The sequence below is a fragment of the Lepeophtheirus salmonis genome, chromosome 13 (genome assembly GCF_016086655.4).
Source record: "Lepeophtheirus salmonis chromosome 13, UVic_Lsal_1.4, whole genome shotgun sequence".
Classification (NCBI taxonomy): domain Eukaryota; kingdom Metazoa; phylum Arthropoda; class Copepoda; order Siphonostomatoida; family Caligidae; genus Lepeophtheirus; species Lepeophtheirus salmonis.
In genome coordinates, this window is record NC_052143.2 from 9,448,686 (window position 1) to 9,474,410 (window position 25,725).

Sequence of the window (25,725 nt, forward strand, 5' to 3'; positions counted from 1 at the left end):
AGCTTATTTTGGGATCACTTGTCCGTTCGTACAGCATACATACACAGCCCGACAGAATAATTTTCCTGTCCTGGACTGTCGGACTGGTGTATTGTTATACGTCAATTTATTATAATCTCTCCTACGATTAGCAACATCCCCAAATGTTTGTACAATAAATTAGTACATGAATTGAAGGAACTTTATCTTGATTTGAAAAAAATAAATCCTAGAGATATTCTAGATATTTCTCGTACAGTCTTTCAATTAATTCACACAAAATTGTAAAGGTAATTGCTTTTCTCAAACTCACCAAAGGATTCCATCGACATATTTTTGGATTTGGTGAATTTGATGCCATCAGAAAATGGATCATATCTAACCAAAAGAAGTTCAGAAATGTATAAAATGATTTCTAAGACAAAGTAATGGAAGCGTTATTAAATACAATTTCAAAGGTTCCTGATAGTGATGTCATACAAGGTTGAAACTATCATAAAATGGCAACTTTCATTTGATACTATTTGTATCATGGACATTAAAACTTGAATATAAATCAACTGGAATCAATAAATCATTCGAATCAAGCCAGATGTTTTATCAATTTGTTAATATTGAGCGATTTACTTCCAAATAGAAATAGGTTTCTTTTAAAAGAAAGCAATGGACTAAATAAGTGGAAATTCATTGCATCGTACTAGAGATTGAGGTTTATGACGGCATATCTATGTAGATTGAACACCTTTACTTATTATTAATATGGATGTCATCTGGTGGACGAATTTATACATAACTACATCAACCCACAAATATCCAGAATATACATTACCAATATTAAAATTTGTATTACCAGAGATATCCTTTAGTATATTTATTTCCAAAGAATTACCAACAAATATGTAAATACAAATTATTTACTAAACACTGTATGTAGAACGTAGGTGCATAAAGGTATAAAAAGGAAGAAGGACGTATGACTCAAGTGGATGAAAAAAGAAAAACGAAATGACGTCAATAGACTTCCATGTATCCAAAACTCCGTGGATGGACCATCAAGTATGGGCACTAGTAATGTGATAAATACCACTTAATCTAAATTGAAGACTTTTAATCGTCAATATCACTAAATATTGGTCTTGGGACCAAGATTGATCTCGAAAACTTCCTCACTAGAGATTAAAAAAATATGTAGAAAAATGTGAGCCTTAAATTAATTTTTGTACACAATATTTATTCAAAAAATGAGAACAAAATACAGCTTTCAAAGAGTTTTTAAATCATAAAGAACATATTTATTATTCAATATATATTTCCAAGTTTCATTTTTTGCACCAGTCGGAGATATTTTTTCCTTTTATTTATAAATATCTTTATTGTATCAAACAACCTTTTCACCATGAAAAAAAGGAAAACAAATTCATATCAAAACCAGTTGGTAGTCTGTAAATCATTTCCATTTGTCGATTAATTATTATTCATTTAATAGTAGAACATATTAACAAAAGCTAACTAGAGTTGAATTAATGAATGACAAACACACTAATAAAGAGGAAGAAAGATAGAAAAATATATAGAGCTGATAAACAAAAAAAAAAACAGCTTACATACATTTTTTATGTTAGTAAGATAAAAAAAATTATTATTTTTTAAATATGTATTCTAATAGATATATAAAAATATAAAAAACAGACGAAAAATACAATATGTAACCATGTACAGCACCTAACCATTAGTTATATAGAAGAATAGGGCCCAAAAGCTACTAAAAGTCCGAAATATTGTATCTTTTTTAATACACTGACTGATTAATCTAGGATAACGAACAAAATATGTGTGGGTGAAGTATTTGAAATCAAATGGCTTTAGAACCAACACTGACTGATAACTCAGTTGCTTCTAAAAAAATTAAGGTAGTATTGGGTGGCCTTTCTCAGAGCAACCTACCTCTTTTGTCTCGGGAAAATGTTTTTCTCAATTTTAGGTCCCAGCAATCTCACTTTATATCTAATTCTGGTAGTATTTGGCGCTCAAATTAAGATTAGACAAAAGTTTTTTGTATCCAATCATGTTTTTTCTGTTTTCTATTTTATTTTTTGAATTAGCTATATAATTTTTATGGAGTTAGTTGAACCCTTTTTTAAATCCAATATTTACAAAATTAATTTTAGAAATCTGCTTATATTTTATTTGATACAATCCAATTTGAATAAAAAATAATTTTCAGAATTAAAAAAAAGCACAATCTTTTTTAAAGCTTCGTGATTAATAAGTCTTTTGTTTTTCATTTGCTTAAGATTAAAAGAAGTTTATCTACAATGTAGGTAAGAAATAATAATTATTATTCATAATTTTTTTTATTTCCAAAAGAGTACATTAAATTAACTGTTAGTTAGGGGAATTTGAGATCTTCTTTGATCAAAATAATTTTTAACGGTCTATAATATATTCATCGCAAGCGGGCATGGACTCCATGGTTCCCTGCATGTAGCCTCCTTCTTGCCTAAATATTACGAGACAACTAAATAATCTCATACAGGGTGTCCACGATAAATTGTAACTACTTTAAACTTCATCCAGATCAATAATGTGGATATTCGGGGTTAAATCATACTAATATAAAAGGTTGCGTGAGCAATACACTATAACTTCCACCACAATTGTTTTGACAACAAACAATAGTGATCATGGAACAAGCAAGGAGAGACGCCATCCTCGAATTGGCTCGAGCGGGGCACAAGCCCTCTGCTATCTACAAGCTTCTTAACTACCCCAAGACCACGGTGTACCGGGTCTTCAATGCCTGGGAGGTTGAGGGGAAGGTCAGCTGCAAGGCTCACAATATGAGAAGTGACCGAATCCTCACTCCCCGCTTCCCTGAAGGCCTCCGGAAGTCCACCCTTTGCTTGATCATTCAGAATTTTGGATCAAAAATAAAATAGTTGGCAACACCTTGTCTCTGGATAGTGTGTATGGGAAAACTTATGAAAATGAATTTGCTTCTTTAGTAAGGCATCAAGGGAAACAGATAGGATTTTTTTATTTGAATGTGAGCATATATCAAATGCCTGGGATCCCTTAAAGGGTTTTTGTATGATCTAAATTTTAAAATCTTATTAAATACTAATGATTTTACATATTTTTATATTGGCCCTAATCAAAAAGAAATTAATTTCATTACCTCATAAGTTCAGAGCATCTTATAAAATTTCAGATCCCTAGAATGTCATAGCCTGGTAATTATATCCAAATTATTTGATAAATTATGAAAATATTTTTATAGTAATGTGGCATCCTTCTTTTTTTTTCTGTTTTAGGTTTGAGTTTACCTCCACAATGTACGTGATTCATGACATAATAAAAAATTTGAAATATAGTTATACTTGTGTACAAAAAACAAACTATCGCATTTTTTCATTGTGAGGATCAAGTTTGGCTACTTTAATTGCAATTTGCGGTACACCCAAAGGGTTGAGAAACATAACTTACAGATAAAAATGGGCAATAGTGTATCAAGGAATACATAGGTAATCTACACTCATTTTTGACTTAGGGGCCCCATTTTTCATTGGGTGTGAGATAAAAATGCTCAAACAAATGTAAGTATGTACATTTAACAAATAAGAAAAATTGCTTCTTCTTCACTCAGTGTGGGGTATATTTTTCCATGGATAAATTAATATTTGCTCTATAATATATAAACATACACATGAGTAATTTAATACACAATATCTACTTAATTGGCATTTGTTCAAAAATGAAAAGGTCGTTTGAGTCATATAAACAAGTTTTAAGGTAAATCGTCGTCGTAAGGGGTCTTGAGTTTGTAATTAATAAAATCATAAATATTTGGTTCTTCATTTTAGAAATGAAATGAATAAGGTTATACAATTTAAAAAGAATTAGTGGGGGTAAAGTAAATATAAAAACTGCCTGACGTTTCACTTTTAAATGAAGATGGGATTAATGATGAAAATCGTTTGTATTTTGGGCATGTTTCTTGAAAGAAACCGAAAATCAATTTTAATTTTAAGGAATTTTAAACACCTTTTTTTATCTTTAATCAAACGTGTTATTCAATAGAGCAAAAAAATAATGCAATTATAAGCTGTAATACTGTATATTACTGTAAATTAAGTCTTTTAATGATAAAAGTAAATGAATTAAATACATTTTCAAAAAACTAAATTGTCTTTAAGACAAAACTTCATTGATTTCAGACAATTTTGAGAGTTTAATAGGTTTAGTTATAAATAACTTAGTATATTCAAAGCTATCCAAAAATTAGGCTTTTGGTGACAATATTTCGTATCCTTCAATTTTCCTAGTACCCTGTTTAGAGCATGACAAAGCACCATCAGTTCTAGCTCTTGACATTGCCAAAGGAGTGATGCAATATTCAACTACGATAGAATACACATGATATACAAGAAAGGCTTTAAAGGCTATACTTTAAGAAATATGGCTACAATTATGAAAATCAGACTTCTACTAATGAAGTTATTAAACAAGATGAAACAATATTATTAAGTGTACTAAATGTTATACAAAGTATATATTCATATACGATCCAGTTAAAAAACATATGTACGCTTCTCCAATGGTTCGGATATGCACATATTAATCCCCTCAGTGATTAAAATAATATAATCTGCCAGTAGACTTTAAAAATAATAAAAATGAATGTAGTCAAACTGACAATTTGGAGAATCTTTGGGAACAAAGCATCTAAGCTGTCATGATTTTTTATTAGATTAGCTGTGAGAAGCTATGATACAAAGGAAATAAACATAAACCACCACTCAGTATCCCATAATGATGTAAGCAGGAACTACAACAATGTCGATCCACTATTCTACTCCAAATCTAACAAGGACTTACAGATATAATTCCACAACAAATAATCGGCATTAATCTTCGTCTTTCACGCACTACGAGTGAATTACTGTTTACATATTGTTCTCTCTTCAAGAATAAAATAATAACGATAAGAGCTTTGGAAAATCAAATAAATTTTTTCACCACAACTAATCTCTGGAAAAGTATTACAATCTTATGTATTGGACACAGTCAAAAAGAAGTTCCCCATACACTCTGATTGGATTGTACATGAAAAAAAACCCAGATACTTTGAGTCATTTTGGACCATGGGTATTAAAAACTATATAGAATACTCCAGCTGTTGAATTGATTTAAATGATAGGGTTATCGATTGGGAAGGCTTCTTTGAGTTCAATACCCCAAAAAAATATTCAAAAAATTAGATAAGTAAATAAGATACTTGACGCTTTTAACACTTCATATGTGAGGCAGAAAAACACTCTTGAACATTTAAATAGTTTCTAAAGTAATTCACTTACTGAGAGTAACCCTTCACAATTATAAAATTAAAGAACAAAAATTCAACTAGAACGGCGATTTATGCAGTTACTAAAAAAAAAAAAATATTTATCACTATAGGGCGTAAAACCTACTAAACAACAATTTTAAATATAGGATAGACAAGATCTACGATGGAGCAATAAGCAAACTGAATGATGGTTCTGAAGAACTTAAGGACTGGGGAATGCTAGTTACAAAATCAATCAATAATCCCAGTCAATACATAGGTTACTTCCTATTCAGAAATTCTGATTGCAGCAAATTTCGTATATTCAAAATCTTTTGGAAAAGGCACCATGTCAAAATTTGGAAAATCAATAAATGTGTTGATTTTTTTTATTTTTTGTTTTATATAATGTATTTCCCTTTTTTTTTCTTTTTAATAATAGGTTTAGCTACAAACGCTAGTTGAATAAATTGAGACCTCCACTTACATTTTATACAACTCATATATGGTGTTTATTCATTTCAACTTTTTTTTCTTCCGTGTATAAGCCTATGTGCATGTTCGGTTCCGATTAGTGTCGTATGTATTATGTTGTAACTATACATTTATACGAGTATAAATGTAATATTGAATACTGAAATGTATTTGTCATAAAGCTTGCCAAGATTAAACCTAATTTATATCAATATCCAGTACTTTTTCCAAGACGAAAAAGAGACCAAACTATTTATTGAAATTTATATTCTGATCAATAGAATTAAAAAAACATGGACGTGAATAGATATGATTTTTATTTTTTTCAATTTCCACATGAACCATAGGTCCTTCTTCTTATATTATGTACTTAATACACTTACAGTTTTTAGTGCATGATTTGTATTCAGATATATGGGTTTTGTTTAATTATTTGGAAAACAACACATTCAACGATATCCGTAAGAAGTAGAGTTTTTTGTTTAAAATAATTTTTAAGATTAAGATTGCGTATTAAAAAATGTGTTGAGGAGCAATCTTTGTTGAAACTTGATTATTGACATTTTAGAAATGTTAAAGACAATATATTCCGCCATTATTTAACTATTATTTATTATTATTGTACACATAATAGAGTAATTGACTAATTTGCAAAAAAGGAAAAATGCCGTCTTATTCTAGATATCTGGAGTTTCATGTCTGACCACAGCAAAAACTTTATCTTCATGACGACATAAGGAAAGGATAAATGCCTTATCTTGAGTGTATGTGTGTGTGGGGGCAAATGGGACTAAAACAAAAGGAATTGACCAAATTATGACTTGCACTTTATTTCTAAATTTATTTTGTGCTTTGATATTTACAAAATCTTGAATGAGATCAATTAATTTATGTATCTTATTTCTTATTGTTTACATAAACAATACTCCTATTAAAATCAACAATATTCTCAATTACTTCCTCTTTAAGTTTAAGTCAACATGAGAAGTGACCGAATCCGCACTCTCCGCTTCCTTGAAGGCCTCCGGAAGTCCATCAAGGCTTCGCCGGGAACTTCCTTGCCCAGGTTGACCAAGAACCGTGGAGTGAGCAAGCAGCTGGTCTCCAAGGCTGTGAATGAGGACCTCGGGTACAGGTCATACCGAATGGCCAAACAACCCATCCTCACGGCATCCATGAAGGCCACCAGGCTCACCAAAGTGTAAGCGTCTCCTCAATTACCTGAAGAGCCATGGAGGAAGAATCATCTTCTTCTCCGACGAGAAGAACTGGACTGTCGACAGAAGCTACAACGTCCAGAATGACAGGTGGCTTGCCAAGGAGAGAGAAGAGGTCCCTGCGGTCTTCACCACAAAGTTCCCGGGCTCCATTACGAGGGAGTGGAATGCTGTCGGTTCCGCGGAAGTCATCAGGGCATGCAAATCCTTAAGGGACAGGATGGAGAAGATGGTGGCTGCTGAGGGAGGACATGCTGAATAAATTTATTGTTTAATATCATGTCTAACTTTTTCATATTAACAAATACACTCCAAATTCCATTTTTATCAAGCAGGTTGAATTTTAAGATGGTTCCAATTTATCGTGGACACCCTGTAAGGATGAAAAAAAGGAAAAACGGATATTGCGGATGCTGCTTCTTCTTTTTTGTTCATAATTTAATAGATCACCTTGTTGATAACTTATCCTCTGAAGTAGGAATTATCGCCTATCTTTGGTGTAAATTGTTTTAAAAATGCATAATAGAATAAACATATATGAATTTAAATTTAAGTGTAATATTTTACCTGTACTACTGCTGTTTTAAACTTAAAAGGTTCTCCTTTTTATAATAGTAATTCAAGCTGATATAACCAAGTGCTTAATTACGTAACATCATACGTCTTGCTCCCGCCTTTCGCTCACGCTCTTACACAAATCCCATAACTAGTTAAATCACATTGGTACAAGTAATCAATACATTTCTTTCAGCATTCTTATTTCAGGTTATTTAAGTAAATGTAACTTAAGGCCAAGATGGGACAATATGATTTGAGTGACCAGCAGTCCTCGAGCTTGATATCCCTGGCTTAGAAATTTAAGAAAAACTTACATACACGATGATGATTTTACTTTTACTCAGAAGGTTTCAATAATAATTAATTAGTCAAATTTATTAGTAGCCTGAAAATAAAAAATGCGATTCGAGAAAGGGTTAGAGTAAGATAAATGATATATTTAATAAGAATACATAGAACGGAATTATTATTAACATATATATGAATGAAAGATCAGTTTTCATTTCTTTAAATGTATAGGTATATATAAATATAGTAACAGTTTAAGATATTTTTTATTAAAGCTCTCCATTAAAAAATCATACGTTCACAATAATACTTTTTAAGAGACTATACTAATAATTAAAATATGTGTCTGCTCTGCTCTGTTATTGATGAATGACTTAGTTAATATTAGACAGAACACTGCATGACAATCTCTCCAATATGTCTTCACGATCTCCAGACATTTTATGCCTTCGGATAGGTTGAACTCTAAGGCTTTTCTCAGGCTGAACCCGAGTAGGACAACTATTAGCAATTCGTATATTCGGATCTATTCCATCAGGTATGTCTATACAAATATTACTCGGTGTCATGGATGCAACAGAAAATATGGGATGATCCTCTTCTACTTCGACATAGGGAACATTATCCCAAGAAATTGATGACTTTGGGTAAAGAAGACATGACTCCCAAAATATCATATAAATAACAGTGATTATCACCTGTAAAAACAAAAAGACTCTTAATGGAATCCCTAAGAGCATTAAATACCTACAATGATCCCTTGAAGACTCATCACAAATGCAGCTGTATAGTCAAAGCCAATTGCATGTACCATCATACCCGATCCGGCTCTTGAAATGAATCTACCAGCGCCACTCAAGGATGACCATAATCCAGCAATTATACCATGTATATTTGGATTATCAGGATAGCCAGCATTCCTTGAAAGGAAATGTATCTTAATGATAATATTTCCTATCATGTATTTATTGAAACTTTGTTTAACTGATCACATCAAATTGATTTTAAAATATAATATGAACTATTAGTTCAAGAGGCAGCCTGCCAAGGAAGATTTCACACCCTTGAAGCACAAAAGGTTGAGTCCCTCCTGAAATTACTTGTCACCTAGAATATTGAACTTATTATTGTCAGCGTGACCCCCCTAAAAATAGCCTCTTGATGGTTCATTTGGACCATAAGGTACATGGACAAAACTTGCAGACCTATGTTAGGACATCATAAAAATCCAAGACTGACAAAAAAAATGGGAAAAAAATTCTGTAAAATGTACATTTTTCACCCCATAAGGTACATGGACAAAACTTGAATCAGTATATAATACTATGTCACATCATCATAAAAACCTAGACTGATAAAAAATTTCGCTCCGAGAAAATTAAGCCGAGCCCCTAAATTCCCAAGTTGTGACTGTCCATCGGCATTCAATGGAAAAGGGAAAATGAGACCAGTAAAGCTCCTCCAGAAAAACAAAGAGGCAGAGTCAGCCTCTGAAAGCAACTTTTTGGGAGGTCTGACTTAACTTTCCAGGACGGAAATTTGTTGGCATTCTTGGCTTTTTATAATGCCCTGAGATATAAATTGATGCTAGTCTTGACCATGTACTTTATGGGGTGAAATAAACCTTAAATTCAATGTTCTATTGTTACATAAGTAATTTCAAGGGGTAAAACCTTCTATGCCTAATGGGGTGAAATCTTCCGTGGCAAGCTCTTAGACTATAAGGTAACTTACCCAACTTCATGCATTGCATCAACAACTCCTGAAACCTGTTCACCTCCAATTCCTATACCGTTCAAACATAGAGATATAATAACAATGCCCAACGTTCTAAATTCGGAAGAAAATATCTAAATATATGTACATTAAACGTATCCAAATATTTGAACTTTACGTACAGTTTATAACCTGTGTCAACGATTCTAAATGCTCCAATGAGAAGAAATGATACTGCAACAAGAATAGCACTTATAACAATGAAAGGCTTAACTTTTTTCTTTCGATCACAAAGAAATCCCCATAATGGAGATGCGAAAGAGTTTGCACCATCCTTGAGACCAAAGAGCACACCAACAACAGGAGGTGTTAAATGAAATTGGCGAATCACACAGGGCTCCAGGTTGATGGAGAGGAATCCATTGCACATCGTAGCGAATATAAATGTAATAAAACTGATCCAAATTGCCTTTATTTTTAAAATTTGGCAAATCGTTATCTCCATTGACTTTTTCGAACTGTTTCTATACTTTGGGTCTGAGGTGAAAGGTAAAGTGAGGAAATAAAAATATAAAAAAAAAACAGTTACAATAAAAATAAATAAAACCATAATTTATAAAAGATGAAATTTTTAAAAACAAAGTAAATAAGAATTAGTTCATCAAAAGTAATTCCAAGTCAATGAAAGCATTCTTAATTTATTCCGCTAAAATTATCCAATATTTTTTTATTTGAGGTTTTTTTCTTCATTCATCAGGAGAATTCAATTAAGTGAGACAAAAATCTTGAAATGCATGATCATAAATTCAACTGAAAAAGAACCTTAAGAATGGATAAGCTGTTTACGAAGGATTTTCTTTTATTTTCAAAGATATGTCGTATGGAACTTTAATGAAGAGTTTGATTTTTGAGTGTACTCTTAATATATTGGAACTGCAGGATCTAAGAAGTAACTTTATAGCAACAAGCATGTATAGCTAAACCTCGCTCAGCGGTTTACTTTCCAAAAAGAAATTGAAAAAAAGGCTCAAAATCAATTAGTGGACAGCCCATTCCTCCAAACTATTGTATTATAGTTATTCAATTAATTTTTTATACAAATTGTTCACAACCTGTAAGAGTTAATTCTAATTGAATAAATCAACTTTCAAAACACTGATTAGAAGGCAAAAACATATACATCGAAATGCGACAACAAATATACGCTCGTAGTATATTTTGGTGTTAGTGAGGTAAGTCCGTGCTAGAACTAAAGTAACTATAGACCTATTCAAAAATATATCTACGCATTTTTTCCCCATGTTTTAAGATGTGAGAAGCTCAAAAGTCATTTTTTAAGGATCTAAGCATGTCTTATATCCTAGCTCATCGGCCTGAAAGTTTTTACAGAATGCAATATTTGATGATTTTGGGTAGTTTTGGGACATAGATAAAATAAACGATTGAATACCAAGAAAAGACATTAAACTAAAATTTGATTATTTTTCAATAATACTCTTTATATACATATATTGTATTATCTATGTAAGTATCAAGATTGCCAAGTGTAGTGAAAATAAAGAAAAACATCTAGGTGGTCGGACAGCAGCAATACTAAAATTGTATAACTCCCATCTAGGTATCAATATGATTTTTTTCTTATATCTACCCATTTTTCGCAAAAAATATATAAATATTTAACATAGATTATACACTTGACTCAACTTCTTATTTAAAAATACTTTTTCCAATACCAATTTGGAAATCAAAATATTATTTTGATTTCTTTTATACTATTTTATATGTATATTTTCTTAGATTTCTATTGCTAAAACATGAAATTAAGAGAAGAAGTTACTGGATTAAGTTATTAATAAACTAGTTTAGCAACTTGTTTGCAATTATTAATGAATTAAGATTAGTGAAATGACATGGCAAATGTGATTTACACTGTTAATGACTTACACCAAAAAAATTATGGAATGTGAAATAAAATGCAATACTACTGATCATTTAGGACTATATTAATAAACTTGTTTGTGCCACATGCAGAATCCGTTGATCATGTTCCCCTTCCCCTTCCTACGAATTCATATTTCTGACATTTGAATATCCAATTCACACTCCTTCTAATCCTCTCTCCAATGTCAACGTCTCTTTGGGCCTCACTCTGTGGATATAATCTCATTTAATGGAAGGATCATTTTGTGCAGATTCCCCTTCACATCAAGGTCTGGTTAGTGTGACTTTTGACTTTTTGAATCATTGCATCTATTCTCAAGAACATATAAGTTCCGTCAGATCTTCTACAGAATCATCATCCTATATTTTTATAATTTATACAACTAATGAGTTCTAAAAAAGACAGGATAATAGACAGAAGGAACCAGTTAGGAACAAACTTCTTCATTGAAATTCTAGAGTCAATTCCTTACAGCAATTATGTATAGTCTCCTAAACTAAGAAAACTAACTCATTGATATGAGTCCGTCAGATTCCATAATGTGAATAACGAATAAATCACTTATCTCAATCCCATTTATAGCAATTCTATTAATAAGTTCATTATAGAACGTCTATATAGTAGTAACCTGAACACTTCAAACTTAACCTTGATATTTTTATTCATTATAAGTAGTGTTGTGTCAGTGCTTATTTATTTAGGACTAAAGACTGTTCCTGCTTATCAGTCCTAAAACTTATTAATTTACGTAATTGATGACGTTATTTCTTCTTTTTTAAACAGTTCTAATACTGACTGTCCAAAGAGCTGATAGGATCGGTCCTAAGACTGGACTAAAACAACACAACTTGTGAATCTCTTTCGTCATTGGAAAACAAGAAGAAGATAATTCTAGACTCTTAAAGATAGTAGTGCGCTTCTTCTTTCTCGGTGGCTTGGTGAGCAAAGCATATTATATTCTACTACTTAGTATATTTATTTCTGTTTTCTATTTTTAAACATAAATAGTTATTTGGATCAGTTCAGAGAGAATGAGTTTAAAATAAATATAAGTGACCTCTTAACTTCTGTAGACTTGAGTTGGAATATCTGAATGCTGTTCTGATTCCCAAACTGATTGAGTCGGGAATTATCATCACATCTAAACTACGAAATTGCTTGTCACTGCTTTGAGATTGATGTCGAGTAATTAGGTGTTTAAAAATTATTCCAAGGACTTACTTGTAGAACTACTATTAGTGTGTATTACAAAATATTCAAGTAATATGAAACTAGGGATGTTTTATACAATTAGATTCCCCAGAGTAACATTGAATTAATTATTAACTGACATATATATCTCTCTAAAGAGAATAGTCACAAATCAGAAGGCAAAAGAGGCTTATTCGAGGCATCATATTTGGTTCAGTTTGCAAAATAATTACATTGACCTTTATTTATTATAAATGACATGTTAAGACCTTTTCGGTTCTTTATGTTTAAAACAGTATCATAATTTCATGTTCAATACATAATATACACTTATTCTTAATATATTATTGATTTCTACGCTACACTTATGGTTTTTTTATTACAAAAGTATATATAATTTCTATGTATTAAATGTGAATGTCTGTGTGAGTGTGTATGTCCTTCAATCACGGCCGAAGGAGAGATTTTGCTGAATTTTTTCATGTAGGTACTTATGGCTCTAGAAACAGAGTTGAAACATTTTTTGGGTCCTCAGGCCCATGGAAGCCTGTAAATAGCATTTTTAGCACTTCGCCTGAACAACTTAAGGGCAGGAGGGTATTATGGATACTAGACGGGTTCTTTGATGCTATAAAAGCGACAGTGGTAGAATTTAACCTTCCTCAGGGACCAACACCCCACAACCAGTAGGAGGAGGTATATTCAACATATTTGAAGGGGTTATTCTTCAAAACAAGGATGTGGTAGAGTTTAAACGGCCTGCATGCCCAGTATTCCACCTGTACAGCCTGAGGGGCCGGGTATATTTTCGGATATTAGGAGGGTTTCTAGATGCTCAGGGACGTGGCGGTTGGATAAATTTAACTTGACTCCGGCCCAGCAGTTCATTTGCACACCCCGAGTACGGGGGTGTATTTTAGCATATTGGAAGGGGTTCTTGGTGCTTAAACATGGAGTGCCGGTGCAGTTTAAATTGCCTTGTGGTCCGGTACTTCCCCTGTATAACCTGAGAGCCGCGGTTTATATTGCAATATTAGGAGGGTTTCTAGATGCTCAGGAAAACGGCTCCGGAGAAATTTAATTTGCCTCAGGTTTAGCAGTTCACTTGTACAACCCGTGGGCGAGTTTGTATTCTAGCATATTGGAAGGGGTTCTTGGTGCATAGAAATGGGATGGAGGTGTAGTTTCAACTACCTTGACGCCCGTTACTTTACCTGTACAACCTGAGGGCCTGGGTGTATTTTGGGGTATTAGGAGGGTTAGTTAGTGCTCAGAGAAGGGTGATGTAGAAATTTAACTTTACTCGGGCCCAAACTTTCACCTAAAAACCCCACAGTCGGGGTGGGGTGTATTCTAACATATTCGACGGGTTCCGTGGTGCCTAGAAACACAGCGGTGGTAGAGTTTAAACTGCCTTTATGCCCGATACTTCAACTGTACAAACTGAGGGCCTGGGTGTATTTTGGGATATTATGAGGGTTTCTAGATATTCAAACAAGGGCGGCAGAGAAATTTAATTTGACTGGGGCACAGCAGTTCACATGCACAACTCGTAGGCTGGGGTGTATTATAGCATATTGAAAGGGGTCCTTGGTGACTAGAAACAAGGCAGTGGAAGAGTTTAAACTATATTTTGTCACAGTACTTCACCTGTTATTAGGAGGTTTCTTTGACACTCATGGAAGTGGCTGCAAGACTACGAGTTCGGGGTCTGCCCAAGAAATAGCAACTACTTCCTCATCGTCTGAAAGAAAAGTGCCGATATATTTGTATACTTATACTCAAAATACCTTAATGACGGGTTTTTGTTTTATAGTTGGTAGTAGTGTTCTTAATTAATTTTGATTTATAAATGTCACGTGCAACGCCGAGCAAATTTACTTTAATTATGTATTCTTATATGCCTTAGATGTATTTGTTCAAAATTATAAGGTAACTAAGTAGTTAAGCGTATTAATCATCAATGTGAATTAGTTTTTTGGTTTGGTTTTTTTCATACTTACTAAAGTATAATTGAATAAATATACGATGCAAGTCGGGAATATATACTGTCCCAACTCCGTGATATATGTATGTGGTACACGAGGTTTTGCTGAAATACAAACAAATATATGTTCCGTGTTCTTCATTAAATTTTTCAATAGTGGTGCAGTGTTAACCTCGTCAGCTATTTTCAGTTTCGTCCCGTCTTTGTCAGAGTTTCCTCTGCATTGGAAACAATTTGTCCAGTTTGACTAATACTTTCTTAGCAATAAATAACGTTTGAAAAATAGGGTTTTAAAGTACAAAAAAATATGTTAATATTGCCCGGAATCGGTTCATACCCACAACCAAATCATTTAAATTGGCAAAGGAAACGCTTCTTCGAGACTATGTTTACTTTTTCTGCCCAAAAGTTGTGCAATATAACAGCGGGGCAAGTGGTGGCCCATAACCCAACACCAATTCAATCGTTTTTGTGTATGACTTCTAGAATATAACCAATTTGTTTACTTGTATGATCCATTTGACTTCCTTCTGGGTTTGCAAAGGAGGTCACAGGTACGTCTGCAGGGGTTGTTGTTCTGGGAAATTATGCAGTAGAGCAAAAAAATTAATATTTAATTTTTTTTTCCCAAAAAATTTAATCTCTTTCTGTAGCTTGAATTTTTGAAATTTTTCTACCAAAAATTTAATATTTGAAATTTGATTTCTTTCCTAAAAATTACTTTTTTGTGAATAGCTATTGATTTTAAAAAAATTTCTAAAAATTTTAATTTTTGGAATTGTTCCAAAAAGTTCCAACAACCAAGCCCCCTCAAAATATAATATTGCAAAAAACATGGGTCAGCATCAAAAATGGTCTATAAAGGTTTAAGAGTTTAACCATAAATTGCAAAATAACATTCGTTGAAGTTAAAAAGTAAAATATTCAAAATCCGTTAAATTTAGTCCAGGTTGTGAATCATTTTTTGAGAAAAGTTATAAATTTTTTTTTACAAACATTCTCATTCTTTGTGGCTAGTGGTTGTTTCTTTTTCTTTATATTTGAAGTCGTAATAGGCAAATATTTATGTATTTAATTCGATTGGTGATCTATAATTTATTAATTATTTAAAATTGATTTTAAGACGCTATGATTTTGTAAAACAGAGAACAAGTAATAAAAATATTAGTGCCAGTGATCGGAAAAACTCTGTAAGAAATCATCATTTTATTTATTCACCTGCTAATTATGAATTTACATGCAATTCATACAAAAGCCACAACATACAAATTAATTGAGCTTTCTACTTCACATTTTTCAAGTTTGAATCTATGAGGTGTATAATTTGAAAAAAATATGCACCGAAAAATTCCATTCTGATTCATTATTGTTATATTCGTGACTTTTTCTTCCAAAATAAGAAAAACGTTGGAAAGGTATTTAGTGCCTATTTACTTACTTAGATGGATTATCCCTGATGCAAGCATATTACCAAATATTATCTATTGAGGAGATCAAATTTTATGTGGGCATAACAATGATATTGTAAAACACCGGTGCCTTCAAGTAAAAGTAATTTAAATGAATTTAATACGAAAATATTCACGTATTACGACTACGAATACAAAGAAGGAGGAACACTGGGCCCAAAGAATGAGAACGTCTTCAGACAAAAAAAATATTTTTTTTCTCACAAATTCATGAATGAATTACAAGGGACTAAAATTTAACCCATTTTGAATATTTTACTATTTAAATTCAACAAATGCTATTTTGCAATTTAAAGTTATGGCTCTTAAACGTTTATAAGCCTGAGACCCCCATTCTTGATGTTGACTGCCTTTGCAAAACCAGTTGGAAGTCAAATGGATCATATAAGTAAAAATTTTAGTTAAATTCTAGATGTCATATAAAAAACAGTGAATTAGCGTTGGGTTATGAGCCCACTTCGAGCTTCGCTGGTATATTGCACAACCTGTGGACAGAAAAAGTAATTGAAGTCTCGTATAGTCGGGTTCCTTCTCCCATTACAAGAATGTGGCGGTGGGTTATGAGCCTACTCCGGCCCATACTGATATACTGCACAACTTGTGGGCTGATGAAATACATATGTTACGGACAATGTGGAAAATCGAGCCTTTTGCAAAATGCCGTTAGAGCAGGCAAAGAGCATAATTCCCAGGCAAAGTGCATAATTCCCGGACAAAGTGCATAATTTCCAGGCAAAGTTTATAATTGCATAATTCCGGGCAAAATAGCCGGGCAAACTATAAATTTTCCAATAGTGTGCTCATTTTTCGTTCATTAATATTGAGAGGTAGAATGGTTGTGGGTAATTTGATTATGAAACAATTCATAGGTAGCAATTTGATCATTAAGGATTTTATTAAGGTACAATTTCATTGCAATTAATTGGACAATAGAGTGCAGGGATGTCTAACCTATGTATGGACTACTGGCCACCTAATGTTTAGTTGTGGCCAAATACTCATACTCACTTCATGAAGTATTTTATTAGCAAAATTGTTGCAAGATCATCATAACTCGTAGAACGCTCTTAATACATATAAACACTGAAAAATATTTACTCAGACTCTAACAGGGTTGCCATATTAGCTTTTATAGATTTGTCCTTTTTTTACTTTTGGTATGAAATTGAAATAAATTTTTTTTTTTTAGACATTTTTCAAAAAATTTAACTTTCTGAGACCCATTAAAATATTTTTAGTGGCAATGCGGCCCATTATATTAAAATGTTAGACATCTCTGATTTAGTGCATTTTCATTGAAATTTATGTTACATTCAGTCAATCAAACTATAATATGATAAGAAATTATCACACGAAACTCAATAATAAACCTCAACCAACAGGTTGGGCAATGAACAGCTGGTATCTAAGGTGGATTAGCACCTATCACCACTACTATCATAAGTATCAAGGGCCCCTTCTAATTTAGGCAATATTAGATATTTTAGGTATGTTCAAAAAGATGATAGGTGTTGATCCCTCTTAGGGACCAGCTGTCCATCTACACAATCTGTATAGAATTGAATTTCTTATGAAAATGTATTATCATACAATAGCTTGATTATGTGAACACTATATCTATTTCAATGAAAATATACCAGAGTATCAAATTGATAGCAATGGAATTATATCATAATCAAATCCTTAACGATCAAATTATTCAGCATTGAATTGTTTAATAATCAAATTACCCATAATCATTTCACCTGACAATGAAAATTAAGTTAAAATGACCATTGGATCACTCTATTGGAAATTTTATACATTGCCTGGGCATTTTGCACAAAGCCCGCTCTGATGGGAATTTTGCTCAATGCCCACTCTGACGGGCATTTTGCACATTGCCAGTAACACATACATATATATTACAAAGACACTTAATTATTAATTTAATTTAATATGTTTTAAGAAAAGTTTTGCGTTATGAGTTTGTTTTCAGACCATAATTATCTTATATTTCGTCTTCGTCAGAATTTTGTGTTCGTCTCGTCTTGGTCATGATTTTTGTATCTGTCTCGTCTTCGTGAGGAAAAGAAATTTTGTGAAACGAAATGATTTTGTCTCGTCATGCTTCAAGAAGTTAACACTGTAGCCTAGCCTTTAACAACCTGTTATCACATGTAAATATATTTTTGTTAGTAATTTTTCCATGTTGCTGAGTAATATTTAAATGTAGGTATAAGTAATATGATAAGTTTTGTTACAAATTTTATTTGTGTGTATTCAAAAAATATATAAGAGCAACGATTAACAACAATTTTGCTGGATTTAAATAAGTTTTGAGTCAAAAATTGTCTCTCTTCAAACCTCTGACTACCCCAGGCAGCTTTGATCACATTTGATACGGTAGACCGGTCTAGGCATTTTTTTTTTCAAATTCGTACATGGCAATGGCCGAGTTGACCTTAAAAGAGTGTTTGTCAGCTTAGGGGGTTAGTTTGACTTGCCTACTGCTTCAATTCGCGGTAGATATTGTATCCGTTGACCCCGAGCAGCTTGACAATGTCCAAGGTGTCGTGATCGTTGCGGATTAAAGTTGCAATCTACAACAAATTTGTTCCCATCTTTGTCCAGAAGTGAGATACATTTGTTTGCAATATCTGGTTTGAAAGATAACTTCAACAGATTTTCATTAATGTGCTCAACTGTATTATTGAAACTCTTTCCACTTGTCAAAAATACAGTTAAAAAGGTGGTGCAAGACTTATTTACAACCTGGTATATAGGTAACCTACTAAACCCCCAATGTACAATTGTACATCGAATGTAATAGTCAAAATTGATTTTTATTGAGGGAAATAATATTTATTGGTTTCAATGGAGATCATTTTTACTATTGCAACTAATGTATTTTTAATTACGATAAGTGTATCAAGAAGCTTCATAAATAGAAACGGATGAAATACAATGGATTCAGTCATTATGATAATTGCTCCTATAATATATCCCCCATATATTGAGGCAATGAAATAGTTATAATAACATATTTTTAACACTAATGATAATTGATTCACAATAGAAGCTTCTTGAATCAGTACCATTATTTCCTCTGAAGGAGCCTTAATGCAACTTACTTTAAACTTATTTTTAAAGAACAGAAAAGAAAAGATGGATAAAAGTAGAATTGATTACACAAGAGTCCTATGATAAGAAGTTACACAGCGTGTATTGTATCTCGCTACCTTTTCTCCGACAAAAAACAAACCAGAAATAAGTTAGTAGTTAGTCAATTCTTCACAACTAAAGAATTCTAATGATTCAATAATTCTTGATGGCAAGAGCTAATTTAAATTCAAACAATCAACAATCAGAATACTAATCGTGGGGGAGCAGCAAAATCGTCAACTGACTACAGTATATAATGTTAATTTTTATGTTAGTGAGTAATTTTATTTAAGGAGCATAAAACTGACTTTAACTCTTACCTCATACCTCCACCCACACAAGCATAACCAGGCTATAAAATCTTTACAAACTTACATCAGACGTCAGATTTATCTTTGTAGTACTCATAGTACGTGGCTGTTTTTTTTTAATAGAACACATAAGATTTACATCCTTCCTACTTCACTGTTTCCTTTCTCGCCATCCAATAAATAATGAATGATTTCCCCCGGACTACTACACTCCAATATGTACATAACTACAAGTAAATAGATTGAAATTGAAGTATTTATTGTTTGCCTATCAAACCATTAATTCTAAGCGGATCCTTTGTATGGATGTGGACTTACTATCATTGATTGACAATCTAAAGTCCAAAACTATACATCGCCTGTTATATTCATCTCTAGCTATTCCAGATTAGTACACTGACTTCAACTATTGTAATTGCTTCAATTAATCAATGTGTGCTCTCAATAGTCTTTTAATTGTCTGAAAATGTTGTTTTATGAAGTATCAATTCACTTAAAACTAGACTTGCAGAGAAAAATTATTATTTATATATCTAAAATCAAAAATTCATAACTAATTTTATCTTATACATAAAATGATCAATTATTACGTTTTGGTTCTGAACCCCATGATATGATGAATCGTACAGCTTAATTATTATCATAGTCAATTACCGGCACTGCATTTCCTCTGTATGGCCACATTTTAAATATTTATCATTTGGCGGAGTCATGAGAAATTAAAAACTATTAAGTTAATTAAAAATGTCACTGGGAAGTATTTCTATTTTCAAAAAAGGTCATAAAAATATCAAATTAAGACGAAACGGTAATTTCTTCTTTTTTTTTTTTTACATTCTTAGGATTTGTAGCAAATTGGAAATAGTTAAAAAAAGGAGGTAAAATGTGAAATGATTCTCTTAATGGTTGAATGATGAACAGAGAAAAATAATCATATTTGACTCCCATTGCAATACGACACATCCATTACAAAAAATAACTTATTCAAATCACAGAAAACAAAATTATAAATATTAATATATGAAAAAAAGTTTTGATTAAGCTTCCTACAAGTAGTTATTTAAATCAGATATTATATAAGTCTCTGCAAAATGAAACAGTAGCCATCATTTGAAAAATCAAAAAATTTTAACTTCCCGGTTTCCTTTTTTTTTACCACAAAAAAAAAATACTAGACCTGTGATGATTTTGGTCCCTTAAAGAAGTTCGGTCTAAACCGTTTTCAAAGAAAAATTCTTTGTAAATCGGTAAAAAAATCGACATAAATCAGTAATTTAAAATCCGTTCTAGAAAGGTCCTAAAAAATATGATCTGATTAAAAACTCGTTTTAGAATCTGTAAATTCTGTAAATGTGTGTTTTAAAATTTTAAACTCCGAAAAAACAACGTCCTATGAAACTAAATGTCTGCATTAATCATATTAGTCAAACTAATAAATCAGAATATGGATTGAGATCCAAAAAAATCCGTCTATATATGAGTATAACGAGAGAGCGAACAAAATTGGTCTATTTATTACCTCAAAAAAAAACGGTCCTCGATTTGAAAATGATTAAATTTTATTCTACGGTCTGGAACAAAATATCAGTCCAAATCCGCATAGAAAATATAACTTTAGACATAGCCGGGGAAGAAATTGGGTCCTAAATCGAGTCTGAACAATAGTATTTATTCTGATTGATCCCAAAATTGAATACAAAAAACTATGTAAGTACATATGTAATGTCAAAATGTGCATGTACGAATAGATGGATTTGAGTCATTATGAATTAAAAGAGTTACCAGACTCTAAAAATAAAATTAAATATCATAAAAAAGTTTATCAAAATGATAACTACATACATAATTATGCATTACACATGTATAGCACAAATATTGAACTAATCTATAGACAAGCAAGTTTTTGCTTACGTAGTCATACGGATATCAAACAGATCCCAACACCACAATCTATACTTTGATGATAAGAAGTAAGTCAATATTTGAATCAAAGTACATTATGATTAATTATTAAAATTCAAAGAAAACTTGGGATTGTTGAGACATTTTAAACTACATATAAAGTTACTAAACACTTCTTGAATTAAAGATCAAAATATGAATAGTTACATCCAAGGTTGTGCCTGGTTCAGGTTCAGCGGTACTATCGGTCCCGGTTATTTCATTTCAACGGTTTCAGTATTGGTTCCACTTTATCTGTCCCGGTCTTCGGTCACGGTTAAGCTATCTCGGTCACGGCTAAGCTGTATCTGTCTCGGTTCCGGTCTTCGGCCTCTGTTCTTTTTTATACAGGCTCAGTTTGGCAACGGGACTTAAAATAAGGGGCGTCACTAGAAAATTTGGGCCCAGGAAATACAAACAGGGATGCAACTACCTTATACAGAGAGTGCGTAATGCCGTAAGTTCCAGCAGGGTCAATGGTTTACAAAGTAAGGGGAGGCTAGGGCGGGGCGCAGGGAGATGGAGAATTGAAGATTGCTTTCAGTCTATAAATAAATAGTATTTGTATAAGGTAAAGTTTGGGAACCCCTGGCTAAAGAAATATTATAGGGCCCTGACAAGCTTAGTAGCGGGCCTGGATCTATATTCTACCCCAACACTTCTACCCTTTATTTACACCGTCTGGTCCTTAAAACAACTTTTCCGGATCCATATGTAGCCCTTATTTATTTGGAAATCAGATACAACTTTATCACCATGGCGATGAAAAAAAAAAACCTTGGAAAACGCTGTAATTGTGCAAAGAAAAAAGCCTCAAAAAATTGAGTTCTTGATTAAAGTTAATTTTTAAATAATATATACATATTATATTGTCTTCATATATTCTATATAGGAACAAAAGCACAAGAACCGAGACCGATAAACAATATATTGCAGTCTCGGTTCGACTTTGTCGGTTCCAGTTCTAGCAGTTCAAGAACTGGAACCGCTAGACCGATAAGGGCAGAACCTTGGTAATATTTCATAATGTTTTGTTGCAAAATGCCAAAATCATTTGCTTATCTGAAAGAAATATGGAAAAAAGGGATGCGCCTCATGTACGGAAAATACATACGTTATATATTATTTCGCCTTACATAATAATGAAGGTTACATTTTACAAGAAAATTTTAAAAATACTTTAAGTTATAAAAAATATATATATATTCGTGCAATTGGATGATAAAGAAAAAAGAACAAAAATTGTTAAAATAAATCGTCGATTTTCTTAAATTTAAAGGCAATGAGCAACCTCTAAATGTTTTATTTTTTTATTTTTTCGAATTCTGTAACAAATTGATCTATTTTTCCGATCCCTGTCAATTTCTTGGGGAAACAAATTTAAAAAAACAACAACATTTATTTCTTGTAAAATAACAACACATGAGATAATATAAAATAAACATTATATCAGCTGACGAAATTTGATTTTTTCATAAATCATAATCAATCTTCTGCAAGAGAAGCATTATAAAAAATTTGAAGACCCTTGGATCTTGGGTCAATGAATGGATCGATCCTCGGGGAAAGCAACATCTTTCAAGTAATCCATGAGTACCTTTCGTTCATCCCCGTAAAAGTCGTCATGATCATGGATTCAAATCGATCAAAGAGTCCCTGAAGTTCATGAACTTATCTCCGCTCCGTAGTCCCGGCCTAATCTAATTTGTTAACTTGATATATTGAGGACTCATAATTTTCCGTTCAACATACAGGGTAGGGCAGCAAAACGTGGACTCCAGATATGGATTTAGAAATACATCAATAATTTCAAATTTTCAATTTTTAGTCAAAAAAAAATGTTAACAAAACATGTAGACAAGGTTACGCCAAAACTATGGCCACCTTCATGATCAATCACAGCCTTTACACGTCGCTTGAAGGCCATGCATGAATTGATGAAAAACTCCTCTGACAAGCTGTATCATGCAGCCACTATGGAGAACTGCACAATGAGTCCACATTTGGGTGTGATATCCTGTTGGTTTCCCTCTCCAAAGTGCCCTATATAAAAAAGTCCAGTGGGCTCAAATCTGGTGAGGAAGGGGCTATATCTCTTTAAACCAGAATCAAGCCATGTTATCTAAGTGGAACTTTTGGCACTTGGCGGAAGTGTGACAGGGGGTGCCGTCCTGAGTCCACCTGTAGTGGCCCTCAAGGTAGTTGTTCTTCAGTCATGGCAAGATGGTGTAACTAAGCACCTTATGGTAGGCCTACTGACCAATTTTCTGTCCAGCCATGAAAAAGAACGGAGGCATCTTCTTTCCATCAGAGGCCACAACTCCGAGGCTGGATATTTGGTGCCCTTAGACTTATTTTTTTTGTTTCCGCAAGCCAGCAGACATTCTGGCAGCTTTGGAATTGATCAATTTTGAAAATCTTCTTGTCCGATAAACTTTTCTTAATTAACTCATTTGCCTTGATCCATATAAGAATTTCCTTGTACCTCTCGAGCCTCTTGGATGACATGCCCACTGTCAGAAAGTGGCGTGGGATCCTTATGAAAGAAACTAATGCCAAGTTGTACTTTATAGCCCTACTGATGGTCCTAAGAGCCACATAGAAGTCGTTGGGGAGGTGATTCATCGACTTAATGGGATCCTCCTTTAGATTCTTCTCCAAACCTAACGAGAACTTCGTATCCCTCTTTAAATTATGTTCTCCACTTTCTGACATCCTGGAGAGGTATTTTTCATTTTTTCCCCATCTTGGCCAACTTAAAAACCAGGCTCCTAGAACACTTTCACAGCTTGTTGCTCGCTCATGATGATTAAATGACTACATAAATAGTTTAGTTTGTTTATGTAAAAAGGACGGCGGAAACAGAATATCAAAAAATAATCATTAAATCTTTTCATAGTAAAGAGAAAATAAACATTAATTAATAGCCCACGTCTTGCAACCCTACCCTGTATATAAACTAGAGTTCTTTCGAGCCCTCGAATCCCAGTTTAAGGTCTCTTAAATAATCCCTTTTTTATACTAGATACCTAATGTTTCCTTTTAAGATGCAAAAAGAAGTCCAAATTCAAACGAGAATATTGCGTGTAAAATACGTTAAGGGGATGATTAATACACTGAATTTCATGACAAAATGAACAGATTTGGGGGTCAACAACAACACAAAATTTATAATTTAGTTTTCAATACATATGGATTGACACCCTAATCTACATAGTATCAAAATAAATACTCCGCATAAACAAGCATCCAACAAAATGATTTAGAAACTCTGATTTATCTAGCTGTTGACAAATCTTACATCATAAAAATAAATTTTCAAATTACTGTACTTAGGGAATTCATTTGTAAAGGAATTCAACATGATGACAAAAGGAGATTGAGCTCCTATGTTGGCCTCTTTCTAAGAGTATAAAATAGAAGACAAACAACTATACGAATTTCACTCTCTTCATTCATATTTTTACCTTGCAATATCACAGGAAAAGGTATCAAATGGCTATATGCATAGTGTATACCTATAGTAAATTCTTTACATAAGTCGAAATTTATTTAGTATACACTCTACTTGTGATACTTTTTAAATATCCAGGTCTATCATAATAGCCAATCATAATCCTTTCAAATTTAGGACATCAGTATAATTCTCATAGGCTAGTAATTTTCAACAACTTAGGGAGCGTGGAAAAAGGTCGCAACACTTTTCCACTAATGATACAAGACTGAAAAAACGTAAGTAAACTAGTATAAGGGTATGACTTATCTAAAGATAAAAATACTTATGATTAAACGTAAAAAGCATACGCTCGCCGGGGAAAACTTCAGATACGTTGAAGAAGAATTCAAATTGTATATAAACTAAGCAGTCTCCATTCGATCTTCATCAGTTTATTAGTGAAACTGATCGGCGAGAGTTGTTAAATGTGAGAATTCTCCCTAATTTCTACACCTCCTTTGTTCTTCATAGTTGAAATCCTCATAATTTTATCACGGAATTCTTCATTAGAGATATGTCACGACGTTACCTCACTAACACAAAAATGTACACCGTATTTTGTTATCAGCTGTCCAATTATCTACTTCTTTTACCATTATCAACTTTGATTAGTTGACTTCGAATTAGCTCCTGTTAAGCTCTGAACTATCCCCAATAATAACAATTCCAAAGTTGGGGAAAAATTG

The 25,725-nt window shown here is 32.6% G+C and overlaps 1 protein-coding gene and 1 long non-coding RNA gene across 3 annotated transcripts in view; both read right to left on the reverse strand.

Annotated features, from left to right (window-relative positions):
• Window positions 1-6,584: 6,584 nt before the first annotated feature.
• On the reverse strand, window positions 6,585-7,563 carry LOC139907084 (uncharacterized). Its single transcript, XR_011783412.1, has 2 exons — window positions 7,447-7,563; window positions 6,585-7,369 (listed from the first exon to the last, which is right to left on the reverse strand). It is a non-coding gene; the product is annotated as an uncharacterized lncRNA (long non-coding RNA).
• A 407-nt stretch (window positions 7,564-7,970) lies between these two features.
• LOC121127407 (MFS-type transporter SLC18B1) overlaps window positions 7,971-25,725 on the reverse strand; it is a 38,193-nt gene continuing 20,438 nt past the window's right edge. For both annotated transcript variants that reach the window (XM_040722750.2, XM_040722749.2), the window contains 4 exons: window positions 9,741-10,095; window positions 9,577-9,672; window positions 8,594-8,762; window positions 7,971-8,540 (listed from right to left, as the gene is read on the reverse strand). In XM_040722750.2, the coding sequence (XP_040578684.1) occupies window positions 8,217-8,540; window positions 8,594-8,762; window positions 9,577-9,672; window positions 9,741-10,095 (944 nt within the window). In that variant the 3' untranslated portion in view covers window positions 7,971-8,216. The remainder of the gene's footprint in view (window positions 8,541-8,593; window positions 8,763-9,576; window positions 9,673-9,740; window positions 10,096-25,725) is intronic.